The following is a 21,495-nucleotide window of genomic DNA, read 5'->3' on the forward strand; positions in this document are numbered from 1 at the left end:
TTCAAAGCAGATTTTTTCATAGGTCATGGACTCAAATTAAATAAAGCTGTCAACATATGTATGAGCAGCTACATGATTAAAATTTTAAGAAATTTTATCACAGCAGGGCACCTACAACCCTTCAAAATATTTTTCCTGTCTTCAGTTTCATATGTGTAGTTCATAATATTCCATATTCCATTCATAAATATCCCATCATTTAACAACAAAAAGTATTTTCTGTCTCAGAAAGCCAGCTCCACCCAGAGGGCTCTAAGATATGCCTAACTTCAAAAAATGTTTAAATATCATTCAATGCCCAGCATGCTGACTGTTCAACAGAAGACTGAATCCGTTGGTGGAAATGAGTATGTGAATGTGTTGCTACTAAACTCACAAGTCTCTGATCTTGTTAGTTGGAAACTCCATATATAGAACCCCTCACAGAAAGTACCCAGTGAATTTTTGCAGAAGTAAACCACACTTAATGTGCTTTCTCTTTTTCTTTGTCTGCACTAGATTAGTGATAATATCAGAATCAGACAATTCTCGCTGATCGGCATCACAGACTGTAAGGATTTTCATCCCTGTTTTCTTTATGTCTAGCTGTTTTGTTTTGTTTTTTTTTCACTTAATGTAGGGGGAGGTACTTAATCTTGTTCAGCACTGCATCCCAAATTTCTGGAACCTAGTAAGTTCTTCAGAAATATTTGTCATATGAGAGAATAAGTTCAGGCCCTTTAAGGCTAACTTGAATACTCATATTTTTTTAGAAGAGAGGCTTAGCAATATAATAAAGTTTCATAACTTTTACTGTTGTTGATAATTCCCCCTCAGTGACATTATTTACGTCTCACCCTGTACTAAGAAGGAACAATTTGTTCTTCAGACAGGAAATCATTACTTTGTGCTTGTTTCCATATTTTTAAAGGATACCAAATAACTGGGATATGTCCCTTTGTTCACTATGTATTTGCATTCATCTAAAAAAAATCAGAGACCATAATCAGTTTTCAGCTGACATTTTACCTCGGTTGACACAATCCTGTCAAACTGGGATGTGGTCCTCTGCATTTCCAGACTGGTTAGTAACCAGTCAGAGCTTTGCGAGCATCAGAGAAAATAGTACAGTCTTGCTTGTCTTTCTTCATCTATCTGGATATATACAAAAAACATTGTTTCGCAGACTTGTCAGCTACAGACCTCTATGGGCATCTGTCTGAATTTCATACGTCCTCTCTCTGTCTTACAGAACGTATTTACTTATGTCTCATTTCTCCAGTGTCTTTTTGTTTTTGGCTTCCACAAAATCTCCATCATCCCCCCTTTCTCCGTTTTCCAAATTAATAGCTCTGAGTTCTTGTCCCTTTAAAATCTTCCTTTCAGTCTCTTGCCATTTCTTTTCTGCAATCTCTTATATCAGTGGGAAGAACGACCACCTTCTCTACCTCAGACCTAGAAATCGTTAAAGTTTCCTGTTCCTTGTGGGATTGAAATGGGAAAGGGGTCTTGGTTATCCCATTTTTGTCATGACATTTAAAGTTTCCTCATGGTGTTGCCACCCTTTAGAATAAAAAGGAAGAGCTCATGTATCTCCAGACAAAGATAACCCCTGTTCTTCTGATCCGTGCATATTCTAATCCTCTTCAGAACACTTGTTATGACGATAAAGACAGTCTTGGGTTGGGATCACTTGGAATTAATGGTAGCAGTGGTCAGCTTCATCATGCTCCATTTCACCGTGTATTCAGTGCCTTACTGTAGTGATGAACACTGCCAGTGCACGCTTAAAGTTATCATTAAACACCCATAATGCACGTATAGCCCACCTTTTACTTTTCAGTCTTGGCCTCTTTACCCCTCTCCCCATTCTGTTCTCTAAATAAAAATGATCCTTCCCTAATTTGAGTCTCAATCTCCCTGTATGACTGCAGGTGCCAGCTACCTCCTGCTCCATAAGGCTGCAGTGACAATAGAAATTGCCACTTTTCCTTCCTCTGACTTGTGGCACAGGGCTTGTTCTCTCATAATATGTCATCGTAGATATTCCGTTCTACCATCTGTCATTAGGATGCATAATTAGCACTGTCCTTGCTTCTGTCTGCCTGCCCTGACATCTTACTCTCTCCGTGGTGTGGTTCTCAAACCATACCGGTCCCCTTTTTTCATTTTACCCTGTCTCTCCACTCCCCCCACACCCTCCTCTACCCCTACAAACTTCTTATTCCTGTTTACCTGATAAACTTTTAATTGTGAACACTTTTTATGTCCCAGCCAAGCTAAGGACCTCTTCCCAGGACCTTACATTTGAGCAGCTTGTTTCTTACCATGTTTCCTAGTAGTATCAGTCTGTTTGTAATTTAAGAATCTTGCTTCAAACAAATTTTTAGAGTTAAGACTCATCCTACAATTGTACAGCTTCAAATCCTCCTTCTATCGAATCCCCTAACAGGAGAAAGAAGAAGATATCCTTTCACATCATACTTAGTGAGCTCTTTTTTAATATTTTAACCTTGAATTAGTTTCTGTGCTATCTGTTAATACACTGAGTGAAAAAGCCTGAGCACATCCCTAACAAAGATGTTTTCAAGTTCACAGTTCCTTAAAGGATCACATGCAGTCACAGTCTGTGGGCGGGGTCTCCTTGTGTAATACTTCAGAGACACTTTGCAGATTGTGTGCCCCCCTCAACCTTGTGGTGTTTCCTGTGATTCATTAAATTGCTGATAGTCTCATTTATCTGTCAGAACCCGCCCACTTCCAGGGCTGGCCTTTTCCTTCCTATTCCTTATGAGTAAGATCTGAGCCTTAGAAAGTTCTGATCAAATAAATTGTACTTAGTGTTCCTCTAAACATTAATGATATTGTTTAGAAAACATTTAAACAAGCAGTGGTAGCTTGTTTATTTCTGCTGTTAGGCCTTAAACTTGTCTGGCAAATTTTAAGCTCCTTGAGAACAGTGGCCTACATCTTACTTAGTCAAATCTATGTCCCCATATCCTGGCCTCTTGTCACTTAGCATATATAGTACCCAGCAAACATGGTGCTAATAAAAGCATTCAAAGCATGTGCCCCTGTGAGTCATCCATATGTCCAGAAAATTTTCTCAGATTTCTCCAGTGCTATTTTTGGTTGTCTAGACCTGATAACACAGATTTTTTAATTTTCTTTTTACATTTTGTATATTTGATGGTAGGCCAAACTTCTCCTGGTTTGTAGACTTTTATAACATTTGTTAGTTTAAAATAAAACAATAATACTGATTCCTTATCACTTCTTTTAGAATTTACATATTTATTATAGCTTAAACTATTTAAAATCATAGATTCAGGAGTCAGACTTCTTGGGTTCTTCATTCTATTTTAGTGTTTTTCAAAGTTCTTGACAGGGGCACATAGTAAAAGATAGATTTTGTATTGTGACCCTGGGGGTTACACTAACTAACACACACATACCCCTGTGTTCTTATGCCGGAAGAAAAGTTTCTTGACACAGTTCTCACCTTATAACATTCAGTGCTCTGTGATATTTTCTATTCTGCTCTATTTCATTTTTAAGCTACTGATCGAGACCTACTGAGCTGAACTCATTCCTGCAGCCCTGGGTCACATCTGTCTGTGTGTTTCTCATGCAGCTAACGCATTCAGTACTTAGGATGTACCATGGACTGTTCTTCTCCACTACTTCTCTGGCTTCGTGGCCCTGGGAAAGTTGCATGTTCGGGTTCAGTTGCTTCCATAAAATGGAGATAGGGTGATGTCTACCTCCAGGGGAATGTTGTTAGGATTAGATTAGACATGTAAAACACTGAGCACCCCGGTTGGCAGGGAATAAACACTGCAGCGTTAGTGCCCCCTTCATTGTTTCTGCTGTTGTTACTATTATTAAAATTCCTTTCCCTTGAACTTCCCATGTTTCTGCAACACTATATATAAAGCATGTGTTACATATAACTTGATTTTCCTTTTAACTCTCATTATATATTTTTATATTTTTAAAAGAGATATAATTTGGATATAGTGAAATGCACAGATCTTAAGTGTTGAGTTCACTAAGTATTGACAAATGCACACATCCATTTGACCTACACCCTATCAAGATGCAAACATTCTCATCATATCAAAATGTTATCTTGTGCTCCTTTCTGGTCAGTTGTCCCCCTTATACCCAGAGGCAACCACTGTTCTGATTTTTTTCACCATATATTAGTTTTGCTCATTAGAACAGTCATACAGAATGTATTCTTTTATGTCTGGCTTTTTATTGTTCAGTGTAACGATTTTCAGGTTCATCTTTGTCATTGTATGTATCAGTAATTTGCTCCTTTTTATTGCTGAAGAGTATTCCACTGTATGAATGCCCCACATTTTATTTATCTGTTCTTCTATTGATTGATATTTGATTGTTTCCAGCTTGGGGCTATTATGAATAAAGCTGCTGTGGTCAATTTTGTAAAATTCTTTTTGTGACTATGTATTTATTTCTTTTGAATAAATACTTAGAAGTGGAAAAGCAGCTAGGCATTTTTCTACTTTATGAGAAATTTCCAGATTAATTTCCAAAGTAGTTACACCATTTATACTCCTACCAGCAATATGTGAGTGTTCTAGTTGCTCCATATCCTAATTGACAACATTTGGTGTTGTCAGTCTTTCATTTTCATCTTTCTAGTGGTGGTACAGTGGTATCTTATTATCGTTTTAATTTACATCTCCCTGATCACTAATGAGCACTTTTTCATGTGCTTTTGGGCCATTCATATCTTATCTTTAGGTCTGTGATCCATCGCTGTTTCTTGTGCATGGTATGAGGTAGGTGTTGACTCTCATTATATTTTAAGAGAAGTATGGTCTCCTGAATAAAAGAGATTAGGATCTAATGCATCATTAAAATTATACTATAAAACTCTTAATTGATGTTCAGACCATTAATTTGTTCTGTGCTTGTTGAATCCCTTTACACATTTTTCTGCCCCGCCTGAAAAAGTTATTTATGTAGAACCAGTCCAGAATGTATATGTAACTTGTTTCAACCATATACATTTGAAAAAAAAAAAAGACAAAAACCCTCAACATCTTTATTTCAATTTCATTAGGAGTCTTTGGAAGACTCTTTGGAATTTGAATGTTGAAGTAGCTACATCATGCTGTTTACTCATATTCTTATTCTATCAACAAGCAGCCTACAAGCTGGTAGTATCACACTTGTAGCTATTTGTCCTAAACTTACCATTTTTAGTCTTCAAAAAGAATTTAGTAGTACACTAGTCAAATAATAATAAATTAGCATCTATCCTTATGTAAATAATTGCTTTTATAAATATCCGTGGCTGCAAATTCATTCCAAAGAGAATCTTTCAAGTTCATTCTACTTCAATCAGCCTCCAAGATGGCCCCCAATGATACCACCTCCTGATACTCATACCTTTATGTAGTCCCCGCCCTGTATAAATTGATATTACCTTAAGTGATTATACTAAGTAAATCATCAATTTTACTAATAGCAAAATAAAATATTGCCCTCACTAGAATGATGAGAGTAAGGAGAGGCTGAGACATCAGGAAAGAGCCTGGAAAGTAAACATCTGTTAAGTGTCTTGGGCTGAAGGCAAAATATAGGCTATAGGAAGAAGCAAAGTGTAGGAGAACTGCTTCTTCCTTCAAGTCACTTACAATCTAGGCAGGAAGAAAAATGAAAGTAGGAAATGTTTAATCATAATGCAAGAGAAATCCCAAATTACATAAAATGTCACATAGCAGGATTAATTGCTAAATGAATAGATACTGTTATTGGTTATCCAGGTTCCCAATACGTGTTTAGTGATATATTACTTTGTAGTTATTTGCGAATTGGTGAATTTTGTTTTGCTTTTAAAGATTTCCTGACCTAGTCCAGTTTTATAGGATCTTAAATCTGCAGGGGTGGGTTTAGTCATTGGGTCTAAAATGAAGGAAAACCTATATTCTATATTCTAAACTTGGTTATTGAAAAAATTAATTCATATTTATAGTACCTACTATGTCAGGTGCTGTAGGAAGCATTTTACATTACTCATTTAATTTTTATAAAAAACCTATGGGTAGATTATTATCCGCATTTTCCAGATGAGGAATCTGAGGCACAGAGAAGTTAAGGGAATTTCTACAGGTAGAAAGTAGTAGAGCCAAGATACAATTCTGTTAGACTTTAGAGACAAAAGGTATTAAAGAAAATAAATGTATAGAAAAGGCTAGATTTGAGAATACAGCATTTATGGTTAAGTGGAAGTAGCACTGGGTTTTCAATAATACATTAGAAATAATTTTTAAATCATGAAAATTTTCTCTCTTTACTGCTATGTTAAATTTTGTACCATTTTCCAAAAATTAAAGTTTAATTCAAATGAGGGTAAATACTTTTTAATCAATATTGTCAAACACTAAAATCCAGTTTTCTCTCGGCAAGTGAAAAGGAATTTGCAGAACAAAGGGTATACTTGTAGTGCTGTTATCGTCTTTATCCAGAATGATTGCTTTATTTCCAGTTGCTCAGGCAGCTATTTATAGTTTATCAGGGACTCCAGAGTTGAAATTATTTGAAGATTAATAGACTCAACTTGTGTATGAAAAGGATTCCTTTTAACATGCTTTTGGTGACATTGACAAAAATCATCTTGGAATTATGTTCTTTTATCTTTCTGATCCCTGGCATTGAGGTACTCAGGCATTTTTAAAGGCACAATGTTTATATTGCTGATTACTTTTTAAAGTATCACTTCAAAATTGGCAATAAATGGCAAAGATGCATCTTAATCCAGTTATGTTACCAGCCTGAGTCTTCAAAATAAAACCTTATATTTGAATATAAACCCCCAATTAAATGGGCCTTAAAGAAACTTTTAGATTTGGAACCACTTTTCATGTTGGTGATTATCATCCAAAGAATAAAGAGATTGATTTCCTTTTTTAAGATTGGAATATACATATATACATACATATATAAATGTGTTATAATGATATCTTTCATACATGTATATATAATAGTACACGTAATAGTGTAAGTAACATTGGGGAGGGAAGAGAAGGTGACTGCTGCTTCTTTCTTTTTGAAGTCTGTCATAGCAAAGCTGAAATTTTTGGAGAGCAAGCATGGCAAACTCCAACGACATTATGTGATTTTATTTTGAGCTTTCAGTAGTGGTATGTTTCATTCATCCTGTGACAGTAAAAACAAATGAGTAATAGATGACTAGTATGTTTTGTCTGCTGTAGTAATACCCTCTATCATTGAATCCGTCCAAGTAGCCAATTATTTTCCTGTTGTCTGAAATTAAAAACCATCATGTTTTCTGACAGTGTGGGAATTTCTGTTCAGTTAAAATATATGTTGTCATTGAAGTAAAATAATGAAATTGCAAGAAATTCATTGAGTTTTAGCTGTATTACTGAACTCTTCCCCCAAAAAGTCAAATCCAGATCATTTAAATTTTCTTATAAATAGCTGAAATATCATTAAACTATTAAAACTCAGCCTTGACAGTTTTTAGTGTGGGTGCTTAGTCTCTAAATTTTGGCCTGAGGTGTAAATGATAGTGGTAGCATTATCTGGTCACTCACCTTGTGGTGACCAGCCTCCAAGATGGCCCCCAATGATACCACCTCCTGATACTCATACCTTTATGTAGTCCCCGCCCTCATTTACTGGCATTGGTTAATAAAATACACATGACCAATAGAATACATCAGAAGTGATGGCATGTCACTTCTGAGGTTAGGTTGTAAAAGACACTGGGACTTCCATCTTGTTATGTGTGTGTGTCTCTCTCTCTCTGTCTCTCTCTCACATTACTTGCTCTGTGGGAAGCCAGCACATGCAAGGAACCAAGGCTAATGCCAAAAGCCATGTGAATAAGCTTGGAAATGGATCCACAGCCCTAGTCGTGCCTTCAGATGACTACAGCCCTGGCCAACAGCTTGACTGCAACCTCATGATACACTGAGCTAAAACCATCTAGTTCAGCCCCTCCCAGATTCCTGACCCTCAGAAACTATGTGCAATAAAAAATGTTTACTAAATTTTAGTGTAATTTGTTATTCAGGAATAGATAACCAGTACTCACCTCCACTAAAATTCTTCTTCCATTCTTCAAATCTTAACATCTACTCTTGGTTATTGTTGTTGTTATTTGTGCTTTTAAATCTGTAATCCATACAATGCGCCTGACTGAGGCATTAAGTTGGTTGAAAAATACCATATACCATCTCTCATTTTCCTATCCAGTATTTGGTATAATAAATAAAGACTTCAAATTCACTTTTCCCATATTTGGGTCTCATATTAGAAGGCACTTAAATTGTTTTGTGACAAGGAGTCTTTTTTAGATCATTCCACAGATTCTTTTCATTTATGTGCAAAGCCACCAGTTTTGTGTAACTTGTAATTACTATGCAAGTGATTATGGAATTACTATGAAGTACTTCAAGAGAAAACAGACAGCCTAACAACTGTTCTCAGAGAAGTCTGAGACCTCACCAAAGAAGCTCCTCATCTATTACTCGTAACTCTGTGATGCTTATTAATTACATAGGATAATAACAGTGTAGGTTTTAAAAAGTCATATTTTTAAGGATTAGTTAACTATATACTCAAACCTGAGAGACAGCTTCTCAGCAGGTCTAATGTCAAGGTCATGAATTGTACTGCCAGCTCCTGCTCTCCCGTCCTGCTTTCTCCATGGTGTTCTGAAAAGGAAAAGGTCATAAAAATAATTCAGGTTTACTTTTTCCTTTTTGCCTACTCAACTAGTTTCGGTACTAATAATCATTCCATTACCACAGCTAATCCTACAGAAATGGTAACCTTGAATAAAAAATGTGAAAGAAAAGTGGAATTTCAACTTCTTAAGGAGTTTTTTTTTCGCTTGCTTGCTTTGTCTAAGTGTTTTTCTAAACATAGATTTGCCTTAGGACATTAATAGCTATACTTTCATTGAATCCTGGATTATCAATCATATGTTTTTCTACCTGAACTTAAAAGAAATAGATGTTCTTGGTGAAAGGAAAATATTGATGAGTCCCATGTTTGACACTATTGCTTTTAAAAGTGTAATTAAAGACTAGCTTTTTGTTTTACTCTCACCATGATTTTAAAAATAATACAAATAGCCAGTTCTGGAATTGGTCTTTTCTTTCTTCATCTGAAACGGATTAGAGATTATTTTGAAATTTTTTTTGAGAATTTCCTTTTCAATCTGGAACTGAAAAAAATACGATTCTGTCTTGGATTCTGTCTTTCAAATCTTCCTCCCTTTAATTCTCACATGCTCACATGTGTACACACACATATACACATACTTGTAATAAGGCTAGGAAGATGGTTACCAATAACTTAAAGGAACAAATGGATTTTGGTTTTCATATTTCCAGTATACAAATATCATCCAAATGCTCCAATAATGTCATCACTTAAAATGGTTATAGTCAAGCCAGAAGTAAAACCCAGGGCTTCTAACTCTGCTTTGAACATTCGCCAACTGATACCAACACCACTTTGTAGTATAAGGCTAAGTGATCCCTGGGTCTTCAACTTGGACAGTCTAATGAAGATGGGGCACCAAATGTCAGCACCAAACATACTTCTGTGTTAAAGAAACCCCATGTTTGCTTTATTTTCTTGAGGGTTTTTTTTTTTAAGCATAGCCATTGAATTGTGAATTTTCCTTTCTTGTCAAATAACCATTTGTGGATGGTGGTGGTAAGACAACATAGCTCCTGGTGAAATAATTTTTAAAGATTGATAAATGATAGTAGTTTTCGTAACTAGATTTCATTTGAAAGCTTAAATTTTATAGCACTTTGCTGTGGTTTTTGATAAATTCTCCTCAACCATGTATTAACACTTCATTTTATTAAGTATTATTATAAAACGTCTCAGGAAACTTTCTAATGTCTGTGTGATAAAGTAATTGATACTGTCACTCTGTTCATCTGCACGAAATATACCATGCTCATATGAAGCAATACTTCAAGTCCTTAGAAGATAGAAGCCTAAGAATCTCTCTCCACTTGCCTCCTGACCCTTAGATCCGCCTTGGCACCCAGGCCCAAAGCCCTCCAAGCACCAGTCTGCACTCCTTGCTCTCTCACCCCACAGCTCACATGCCCTGAAGGGGACAGAAAGGAGGAGGGAAGACAGCACCCTAACAAAGACTAGAAGAGGGGGTGGAATTTGGCAGCAAGTAGAAGGGATTTTTGTCTGGACCTCTAGTTGTGAGTGCCTCTGCCCTCTTGACCAACCAACAACTGAGGGAAGTTCTGTATGTACAAATCCCAAATAGTCCTAGATTAGAATGTGAAACTAGTTCTAGCATCCTTTACTTATCTACAGCCACCTTGTTGGGTCTTTAAATATGTAAACTTATAACATTATCATGCTTACCATATTTTAGAAATGCAAATACTGTAACAGAAAGAACAGAGAAGATATACCTGTTGGTAATATAAGCGTTCGTAAGCAGAGGCAGTAAGCATAGTGGTTAAGGACACAGATTTCCGAGCCAGGCTGCCTGGGTTCAAACCCCAGTTCTGAACACTTGTAGATAAGTAACCTGGAACGAGTTACTGACCTCTCTGTGAGAGTTTTCTCATCTGCAAAGTAGAGATTGTAGCACTACTTTATAGGATTGTAAAATTTAAATGAGTTAATCTGGATCTAAATGCTTAGAACAATAGTTAGCTCTATACCAGTGTTTGTTCTCATTAATGTTATTACTGTACTAGGGCCTCTTTCTCATGTTGTTTCTATATGTAGATGGCCCAGTCTGATTTGTAGTCAGCAGATTGCATTCAAACTAACACCACCACCTTTAATGTAGCAGATCTCCCTCCTGAATAGTTTTTAAAAGCAAAATGCTTATTTTTTTTTTCTTTCCCAGGCCCAACACAGAGATACTTTCATTGAAGAACGCTATGGAAAATATAACATCAGTGATCCTTTAATGGCTCTACAGAGAGACTTTGAAACACTGAAGGAGAAAAATGATGGCGAGAAACAGCCGGTCTGCACAAACCCACTCTCCATTCTTAAGGTGGTGATGAAGCAGTGCAAGAACATGCAGGAGCGCATGCTGTCCCAGCTGGCTGCTGCTGAGAGCAGGCACCGGAAGGTGGGTGCGCCTGGTTGCCTTGTGCTCCATAAACTCTTGTGAAGACTTTATAAATAGTGCCTGATACTTTCTTGTGGGCTGCCAGTTTTCACAGTAATTCAATTGGGAGGTCTCACAGGTGTCAAAAAGCCCCTTAGCTTACCCGGCAGCCAGAAGATAGAAAAGAAAACACAGGTTATTCCAGATGTTAAATTTAGGGAGTGTGCCAGATTCATTATTTGAGATGGCATTCCTTCTTGATACGACACTCCAGAACTCTTGGTATGTTTTTTCAGCTCTTGATCATCCAAACTTCGGCAACAAACTGGGGTTTGACCAAGCTTGTAGCTGAACGGAACGTTCTTTATTTGCTTACTTAAGTGATAAATAGAAAGATTTACAGGTATTTGGGGAATGCTATGTCTAAAAGAGAGAGAGAATTTACCTGACTATAAACCTACAAGCCAATAGATTGTCTTCATTTCTTCCTTGTTTTGAGTTTCATTGCATTTTATTTCTCATGAAACCATAAACACTTCCTGGGGTTGTTTACCTTAAAGCTGTTCTACCCCATTAGGAAAGTGTGTGTATGTCTGTGTTTGGTTCAGGTCTTCCAGCCTCTAGTGAGGAAGGCAAACCTGTGCTTTCCTCCACCTCGTCTCATTGGAATTCTAGTGCTTGTGATTTTATTCCCCAACTTGTCATTTACTCCTCAAATTTGCCTTGTAAGAGATGGTTGGCTGGAATCTGCACTTTTTAAAACTATTGGTTTACATTTATACTAACAAGGGGAAACATCAGTGCATTTAGTAGGAAGCATTTTATTCTGAAAAATTGGGTTAGCAGCTCCAGTGTGACGGGCCTTCGTTTCCTTTTACACTTAACCTGCATTAGAGAGCCAGCCATCTGCTTCAAACGCAGCTGACAAACTGCTCAGGCTTAAGTTCCACCCATGACTTTTCTTTTCCTTCCCAGAGTCCAAAGGAAAGGCCAGAGTGGAGGTTCTTAACCATGGATGGGCCTCAGATGTTCCCTGATCCCCCAGAAAATACATAGAATGCCAAAAGTTTATGCATTTTTGTAGAATATGAATTTTTTCCTATAACTTTAATTGAATTCTCAAGGTTGTCCAAGACTCAGGAAAGTTTAACCTCTGGTCTAGAATGAAATAATCTGAAGGCATTTATGCTCCAATTTAAAAAGTGTCAATACACTTGAGTTAGTTGCCTAAATTTTGGGGACTTTTACATAATCCTCTAAGAAAATCTTCCCAACATCCTTGCTTGATAGGCCTCTTTTCCACTTCATCCATGAAGCAATAGTGCTGTGCGGAAGGGCTGGCTGGCTGTCATGCCCATGAAGATGTAGTATTGGGATGGTTTGTGGCTCTAGATGACTGGGAAGAGGAAGAAGTTAAAATATTTAAAAATTTCTTAATATTAGATTTCAATGTAAGATTCTTTAAGTGAGTGTTAAATATTTTAAATCAACTGCCTATCTATTCTTAAGTGTTTTATCAAAGTAGAACACTGACTTTGTTAGAAATCAAATAGTACCTAGAGGCATATAATTAAGGTGCTTATTGTCCCAGTTTGCCTGAGAGAGTCCCAGTTTATGCCTGTTGCCTTGGCACAGTTATTAACAATATCTCCTTTGACTCTCAGAAGTGTTGTGGTTTGAACAGTAAATTACATGTTACTCTGCTCATTATAAAAGATAGAGTTCGCTAGCCCACTTCTTCCCATTCCCTTTCCTCAATATTCAGAGACAACCACTTTCTTCTTTTAACCATTTATTTTGGTAGCTAACTTCCATATATCTAAATGGTATCCTGCCCTCTCACTTTATCAATTTTAGACACTTATATTACTTCCTTTTCTTATAGATGCACATTTTGTTGTCTTATGCCCCACCTCCCTTTCCTCTCCACCCCTACCATCTTGCCAAAACAAATATAATCCCCTTTCCTCACCCCTATTCTCTGTCATACCTGGTATTTCCAAATCCTGAGCCTGTCACATTCTGTTTCTTCATCTGGCTTATGCCTGGGCAGTAGATGCCTACCTGCTAACATTCAATGTCGAGGAATCAAGTTGAGGGGACAAATAAACCTGGAAACTACAGAATTTGAGCCAGTTCCCTTGTTTTCTATCCCACATCTCACCTCTCCTCTGCAGTACCTGCCCCGTCCAGGCTCCATATCTCTTTGGGGCTCTGCAGGGCAAAACAGCTTCCCCTACACACACCAAAGTCCTTACCACATCTCCAGCCCCGTTCCTTCTTCAAATGTTGTTAAAATTTCTTGTCTGCTCAAGTCTCTCTTTGTCTTTGCGGGTTTTTATTCTTTTCACTCCGTTTCTGTAATTTTAGAGGCTCTGGGAAGGACGAGGAAATGTTCTACTACCTTTAGCCAAAAGCTTGTCTTTTGATTAAACTGAAAAATTAGCTTTTTTTAAACCAGAAGGATGTACACCAAAATGTTTTCATTTTTGTAAACAAAAACACTTTGTGTTTAAAGAAGAGTTTCATGCCCCAGAAAATTTTTCTCTTCATTCATAACAATTATTAGTGAGGAGAAACAATGAGAGATGGCCATTAAGATGGCAGTGCTCTGCCCTGGACATCTGGGCCAGGCACCTCTGAAGCATGCACAGAAGCTGCTAAGAAGGAAATCCACTGCCATTCAGAGTACTGTGCAGTTATGGGAGGCAGGATTATGTGGGAAATGTCCCTTTAAATTTGTATTCTCCTTAAAATTGGGCTTGATTGTTTGGCACTAGAATAAGTGGAGTGGGGTAGGCAGGTTAATTAAAAGGCCTTGTGAAAAATCTCCGCTTAAGATCCCAATAATTCAGAGTCCTGAGTGCTAACCATTACACCATGGAACCCACTTAGAATTCCAATAATTGAGCCATTTACCTGCAGGATGAAGTCAAGAGAGTCTTTTCAGTTCTTATCTAACTATATACAAAATGCCTATTCTTAATTAAGCAAGGCACAGTTAGGATGTCACCTATTTAAAATGTTTGATTTCGGGCCCTCTCTTTGGCGCCTTCTGTGATTTGAGCATTGAGGGGAGAACCTGAGCTTTCAGCTTTGTGTGGTCCTGTCTTGTTTCATCACCTACCCCTGCCTCCAGTCCCACCAAACTGCCTGCAGTTTCTGGACCTTCTGTTAATTCTCTGAAACCTTCTCAACCCCTACACCCAATTAGTTGCTCTCTTCTATTTACATGCCATTTCATGCATACCTAAAATGAAGCATGCATCTTATTTTCTAGTACGTAGCTTGCATATCTTTCACCCAGTTTGCTCCTTGATAGCCCTGACTGGGATTTACTTATTTATCTTAGGTGCTTAGATAGGCACTTAGTATTTCATTGTATTATAAGTGTGATTCTTTGATATTTGGAAATGATTGTTTTTGATTCTTTAAAGGTGATCCTAGACCTTGAGGAAGAAAGGCAAAGGCATGCACAGGACACAGCTGAAGGGGATGATGTCACCTACATGCTGGAGAAGGAGAGAGAGCGGCTGACTCAACAGGTAATGAACATGGAGGGGTTCGCAGCAGCATTTGCCTAGAAAAGCATTTCTCAAAGATTGTTCTGCAGGGTATAAATTGGTGTTATTTCAAAAAAAGGGCTTTGTGGTCAAATAAGGCTGGGAATTACTAGATTAAACAAAGTGAAACAGGTTTCTAACTTCAGTTTGTTAGATCCTTTAGCAAGCAAAAAGCACATTTTTTTCTTAAGTCCTCAAGAACAAGATAGGGTATCTGTGTTTAGCAAATTCATGTTTTCATAAAATCTTTTTTTGACATGGATCACTCACTTGTGGGACTGTCGTTCCACTGGACGCACTTTGGGGTATGCTTACTTCAAGCTCTCAAACTTTTTTTGATTTAGGACTCCCAGTAAGATGTACGTTTTCCATCGCAGCCCAGTATATATGTGCAATAGACATGGACCTAAAACAGAAATCTCATGAAACCACAGATAACCCATACTGCTTGTAATACACATTCATTTTTTAAAATTCTGATCATGGCTCACTAAATTGGTTTCCCCATCCTTTAATGGGTCTCAGAATTTCTAAAACACTGACCAAAAGGGTTTCATCAACCCTCTCCCTCACTCACAGTCTCTGTGCCTTAAATTGGGTTGGAACGATGATTACAATAGACTGCATTTGTACAAAAAGTATGGTTCAAGTGCAACTATTTGTTAGTTTGTTTTTAAGACCAGAAAGAACTATTACCGAGAATCTTAGTTTTGTTTTCAGCAGCATTCATCACAAACCTAGTTGATATGGCTTTCTGTTTTCTGTTTTCATTGGTTCTAATCATCTGAACTCTCCACAGACCTAAAACACAGTGGTGATTCATATTCTCATGAATAACCCTGAGATAATATGAGAACTAGAAGTATCTCCTAAATCATCAAAGAAAGATGAAATCATAGTATGTATGTTTTTGTGATGGGTGTTCTGATACTTCAGAAATATTTGATCTAAGCACATGACATGTGGTAATCCTGTGTGCCAGAGAATGGCTAGCCAGGACACTCTACTTGATATTAGTTTTTCACTATATCTCTTTGTTTTCTTACTCTAATCATGATGTATGGTGGCCTTTTTTTTCTAGTTGGAATTTGAAAAGTCCCAAGTGAAAAAGTTTGAAAAAGAGCAGAAGAAGCTCTCGAGTCAGCTGGAAGAGGAGCGCTCCCGCCACAAGCAGCTGTCATCCATGCTGGTGCTCGAGTGCAAGAAAGCCACCAGCAAGGCAGCCGAGGAGGGGCAGAAGGCAGGAGAGCTGAGCCTGAAATTGGAGAAGGAGAAGAGCCGGGTGAGTAAACTAGAGGAAGAGCTGGCAGCTGAGAGGAAGCGAGGCTTGCAGACCGAGGCCCAGGTGGAGAAGCAGTTGTCTGAGTTTGACATCGAGAGAGAGCAACTGAGAGCAAAACTGAACCGAGAAGAGAACCGGACCAAAACTCTGAAAGAAGAGATGGAAAGTTTGAAGAAGACAGTGCAGGATCTCGAGGCTTCTCACCAGTATAGTAGCCCTAATGAGCAATTGAAGAAACTGGCGACGATGTCTAAAGCCACAGCGACTGAGCCCCCCATGCTCGTGTCTGTATTTTGCCAAACAGAGAGTTTTCAGGCAGAAAGAACCCCTGGGAGCAACACAGCCAAGGTGACAACCACTGGGCTGCCTGGTCCCACCACTGCTACTTACTCTTATGCAAAAGCCAATGGCCATTTTGACCCAGAGATACAAACTACCAAGGAATTGATCACAGGCAGCAGTGCAGAAGACCAAGTGCCTCCACGAGAGAAATCTGTGGGACTGGCCCAAGAGAAGGCAGTGGAGAATGGTGGGTGTCCTGTGGGAATTGAGACTCCAGTCTCAGTGCCTAGTCACCTCCCTTCCAGTGGGACCTCACTGTCTCCCAGCAGCACTGCCTCCTCCTCTCTCACATCCTCTCCATGCTCTTCACCAGTACTAACTAAGCGCTTGTTGGGGTCCTCAGCTAGCAGCCCCGGCTACCAGTCATCCTACCAAGTAGGGATCAACCAGAGGTTCCATGCTGCTCGGCATAAATTTCAGTCACAAGCAGATCAGGATCAACAAGCCAGCGGTCTACAGAGTCCTCCATCCAGGGATCTGTCCCCTACCCTCGTGGACAACTCTGCCGCTAAGCAGCTGGCCCGAAATACAGTCACTCAGGTGCTCTCCAGATTCACTAGCCAACAAGGGCCAATCAAGCCCGTCTCTCCTAACAGCTCTCCCTTTGGCACAGACTATCGAAATCTGGCCAACACTGCCAACCCAAGAGGTGACACAGGCCATTCACCTACTCCAGGGAAAGTGTCCAGTCCTCTGAGCCCCCTGTCTCCAGGGATCAAGTCCCCCACCATCCCCAGAGCTGAGAGAGGAAACCCTCCACCCATCCCACCCAAAAAACCTGGTCTCACTCCTTCTCCATCCACTACCACTCCAATGACCAAAACTCATTCCCAGGCATCTTCTTTGACCACCACAGAAGAGCTTGCCAGCAGCTGCTCTTCTAATGCTGTCGTAGCCAATGGCAAGGACGTTGAGATACTCTTGCCTAGCAGCAGCTAGTCCCTAGGAGGGAGCTTCCCTCTACTTTTGACATTCCATCAAATTTTGTCCAAGAGCTCAGAGTCAAACCGTTGAGTCAGATCATGTTATTTATTTTGATAGTAGCTGAAACCATCTGTATAATACATTTAGTGTAGTTCACCTTTTTGTATTTTTTTAAGTAGAAACTGAGTAGTTTGGATTTTTATGACTCACATCTTTGTACTAAAGCTAGAAGGGCACTTCAAAGATGTCTCAAGCTCAGCAGTCACCGTCATGTTGTGATGGAGAAAGCTAATTGAGTACCAGGTGGTGATTTGCTGTCTGTTTTGGGACTAGAATCACTCAACACTCATTTTGAATTATGCAGAAGTGGTTCATGCAGATTTTTATTCCAGATGAACATGTTTAAAAAGTGCCTGAAATAAGACTGCCATATGAATGTGATTCTGCAGCGAAAACACAAAATGGATTATTTAATTGCAGAAAATGAGATCTTCTGTGAATTCTGAATGTTAAAAACTAACACTGCTTTTAATCATCTTTTACTGTTTTTAATACAAGCTTTGTATTCAGAAACAAGGCTGCATACATAGAATGGGAATCCTGAAGGTGGGGGTGTGAGCTCAGCACAGAGCTGAGCATTATAGAGCCCTCGAGAAACCCTGCTGAGCATTAAGCAGTTGGGGTGCTGATTTTCTTGTACTTTTGAAAAATTAAGTCACCCCCAGTTTCCTGCATAAATTCTTGAATAGAATGAAATCACATCTCCATTCAAAAAATGTCTTCAGGCATCTACTGTTGTGTAAGGAACTTCTGATTCCGATTGCTGTTACTTGAATACGAAATGGCTACTCATTCTGTATAAAAGTTTTGCAACAGAATGAGATCTTTATTATGTAATCAAAAAGCAATAACTTAAAATTCAGTTTCTTTATAATATTATAAGTCAGAATTATACAGGTTTTACTAAATTGTTATACTTACTCTCCAAGCTGCCAGCCCTTGGTGTCTGTATCTGTGGAACCAAATTAACTTTTGCCTAAATGGAAGTACACATATATCTGTATAGATACACACCCCTTTACGTGTTTAACACACACACTTAAACACATAAATATTAGTGTGATTGTATCTTTGGAGTTTGCAATATAGCATAAAAGACGAGCAGAAATGCACCTTAAGATTACCTACCAAAGCAACTAGATGTGGCTGGGATCTAATCAGTCAAGGAAGTAATTGTGTCCACAGGGAGGTGGGGAAATTCCAAATAAAGTCAGGTCTTCAGCATCATAAAAAGGCAGAGCCAAACTAACCCAGTGTCACAGAACTCAACTGATCATATGAGTGAAATAGGTCACGCAGTCAAATGGTGTAAGACAGCTGGAGGTAGTGGAAGCTGTAGCAAACTGAAGTGCCCAAGCCCCGTTTAAAAGGGCACCCCTGTTCAACTCCTGGGGCTCGTTGCCATGCAATAATGCCAGACCAGGGTTACCAGCTCCTCAAATTTTTATGAAATCCAAATTTTCATGAGAAACATTTTAATTTTTAAATATCAAAACTGATTCAAAATTTTAAACACTGCTGGTTAAACATTTCTGCAGCCAGATGTAGCTCACAAGCTGCCAAGTTGCAACCTCTATTTCCAGAAACTTCTGTCATTTCCATCATATCGAGTTTGTGAGGACAAAAGCCTCCACTCTTTCCAACTTGTAGGCTAGTACAGCTGACAAAGTCCATGGAATATAATGACTATCCCCCTCTTCCAAAAAGGACTGCAGCTCAGCTCGGACATGGTGGTTGTATGACTGTGTCCACAGGGATGGAGAGGCCTTGGTGTCCTCACATACATTCTTCTAGCCAACATCTCTCCTAGCAGCCCCTGACCTCCTGCTATAATTTAAATCGATTTTCTCTTAATCTAATCAGAGTTGATGAGAGAAAGGCAGGTGATGGAAATCACTGTATAAATCACAATGGAGTATATTAGTGTCTCCACAGCTTATGGTTTCACTAAGGCCAATACATCAAAAATTAAAATACTACTAATGCCCCAGGGTGTCTACCAAATGATGAAGGGGGTGTCTTATAAACTGCCCAAAGCAATCATGCATTAAACTTTATTCCCATGCATAGCCAAATGAACAGTGTTAATGATAAAATAGCTGAACTTTCTAAACAGGGGAGTGGGCTATAGTCCCAGAGCATTCTTACCTCTCTTGCTTTAAATGGTAATCTTAAAAGTTGCATTGTGCTCTTCCTTTGTTTTGGCATAGATATATATAGAGAGAGATACTATAAGGAAGTTTATTTCTTAGGAAGTGCACTGAATAATGTAATTCTTTTACAGTGTAATATGGGGGTGGGGAAATGCAAAAGAAATGTGTATTTTTGCTAGTTGCCTATCTTCTGAGATAAATAAGCACAATACTGCAATGGATCCAATAATCCAGTTAGGTATTATAGATTAGTATTTAAGTTTGCTGTAGATTGTGTGTGTGCAAAGTAAAAGTTCCATGATTCACAGTTTTGGTATTAACCCATGTTGCGAAATCTATGCTACTGGTCAACAGATTATAATGATGTGCAACACATAACACAAGCATTAACTAGTCATTAACATTTGTAAAGCCAAATGTACCATGCAGAAGTCTTCATCCATTTTTATAGCAGACGACATTAAAACAAGTTAAGTCATACTGTTTAGGGGGAAAATAGTCTTGTTTGTACAAAGTAAAGAATGTTGCACAACAGGGCGTGTTTTGCTGGGGAAGGAGCAGGTGGTGTCGAGGAAGCACTCATTCATGGCTTTAAAATACCAAGTGAAGTCAGTGACCTATCCAGGTCAGACCCCAAAAGGAGCTGGGACAATGGTTTTCTTTAGAGCTGGAAGAAGCCTTTGCAATAATCCAGTCTGTACTTTTTAAACCATTTGGAGGTTCTGGACCTTTTCAGAATCTAAGAAAGGCTAGACTCCATCCCCAGAAAAATGGACATGCTTATGTGCAAAACTTGGTTGATGGCTTCACAGGATCCAAAGACCCTGAAGCCATCCATGATTCATGTACTCTAGCTGAAGAATGCCTGATCTTGTCCTGCCCTCTAATTTTACAAATGACTAATGCATCCCGTGTCTCCTAGTCCAGTGCGGGCGCTGCAACACTGTTAGCAAATGCAAACTGTAGCCAGACAAAAGCACTTGAAAATCCTTTGTTGTACAAAAGTGTTAAAACAGTGTTAACAGTGTGGATGTTTACATATCTTAATTTTCCAGCATTTAAGCCAATTAATGATCATTTCAACAACACTGAATGTAGCCATTTTCCCATAACAACCTCACTGTCAGCAATGCTGCCTTGTCAATTTGAGTGTATATATATAATTTATAAAGCTCATCTGATGCCTAGTCCTTGAAACAGAACTTCAAATATCTTTTGAAATGCTGGCTTCAAAATAGGATATGTTTTCATAATCATGAGTCAGAGATAGGCAATGAGCAGTGTTCCACAGGAGTAATTTTAATTTAATTGCTATAAAACTAGTTGAGAAGATTTGAGAGCCTATCTGCCCACTGCTCATGGTAGAAGCAGAGGAGGAGAAAGGAGACCGGAATAGTGGCTCTCGAACTTTATTGTGCTTAAGTATAACCTGGGAAGCCTGCTCAAAAGATTCCTAGGGGTTGGGCCTAGGGGTTTGCTGATGCAGGTGTCTGAGGATCACATTTGAAAACTAGTTCCTCATAGCCATCACCTGTTCTTTTTCAAGCACTTATTTGCCCCTGACCTAAGGAGATGTCTTAAGCTCCTGAATCTGGTTTACCATAGTGTCAGTGACATTCAGAGTCCAGAGCGCCTACGTGGGTTCCACGCACCATGTTAATTATTTCACATGGCATATCACCTTACTAATGACAAAGGTGCTGTGAGGTATTAGTGTCCCCAGTGTGCAGATGAAGACCAGAGATTTGCACACAGGCCCTTAGGATGTGACAGAGCTTTAACCCCCCGTGCTCTGCTCTTCCCCGTGCTCTGCTCTTTCTGCTACCTGTGTTTCCCAAGTGAGAATCTCCTGAGGCACCTGTTACCCTATTCCCAGGCACACCGAGGTGCGCTCTAGATAAGCGCCTGGGCTGATTCTTAAGATGGAGCAGGTTTAAACCCCACAGGACACCACAGTGCTGTTCCCACTCACCCTAAAAACCCCCACCCCCAGAAGTGGATGTCCGAAGTAACCAATGCCAGGGGACCCTTATCCAGTCAGACAAAATGAAGAAAAACTAATCTTTCTTA

General features: G+C 38.9%; 1 protein-coding gene across 2 annotated transcripts in view; it reads left to right on the forward strand.

The window, feature by feature from the left end:
• CTTNBP2NL (CTTNBP2 N-terminal like) overlaps positions 1 to 19,905 on the forward strand; it is a 49,265-nt gene extending 29,360 nt beyond the window's left edge. For both annotated transcript variants that reach the window (XM_046645485.1, XM_046645486.1), the window contains exons 4-6: positions 10,892 to 11,122; positions 14,539 to 14,646; positions 15,746 to 19,905. In XM_046645485.1, coding sequence (XP_046501441.1) covers positions 10,892 to 11,122; positions 14,539 to 14,646; positions 15,746 to 17,227 — 1,821 coding nt within the window. In that variant the 3' untranslated portion in view covers positions 17,228 to 19,905. The remainder of the gene's footprint in view (positions 1 to 10,891; positions 11,123 to 14,538; positions 14,647 to 15,745) is intronic.
• The last annotated feature ends 1,590 nt before the right edge of the window (positions 19,906 to 21,495 follow it).

This window comes from Equus quagga, chromosome 18 (genome assembly GCF_021613505.1).
Source record: "Equus quagga isolate Etosha38 chromosome 18, UCLA_HA_Equagga_1.0, whole genome shotgun sequence".
Classification (NCBI taxonomy): domain Eukaryota; kingdom Metazoa; phylum Chordata; class Mammalia; order Perissodactyla; family Equidae; genus Equus; species Equus quagga.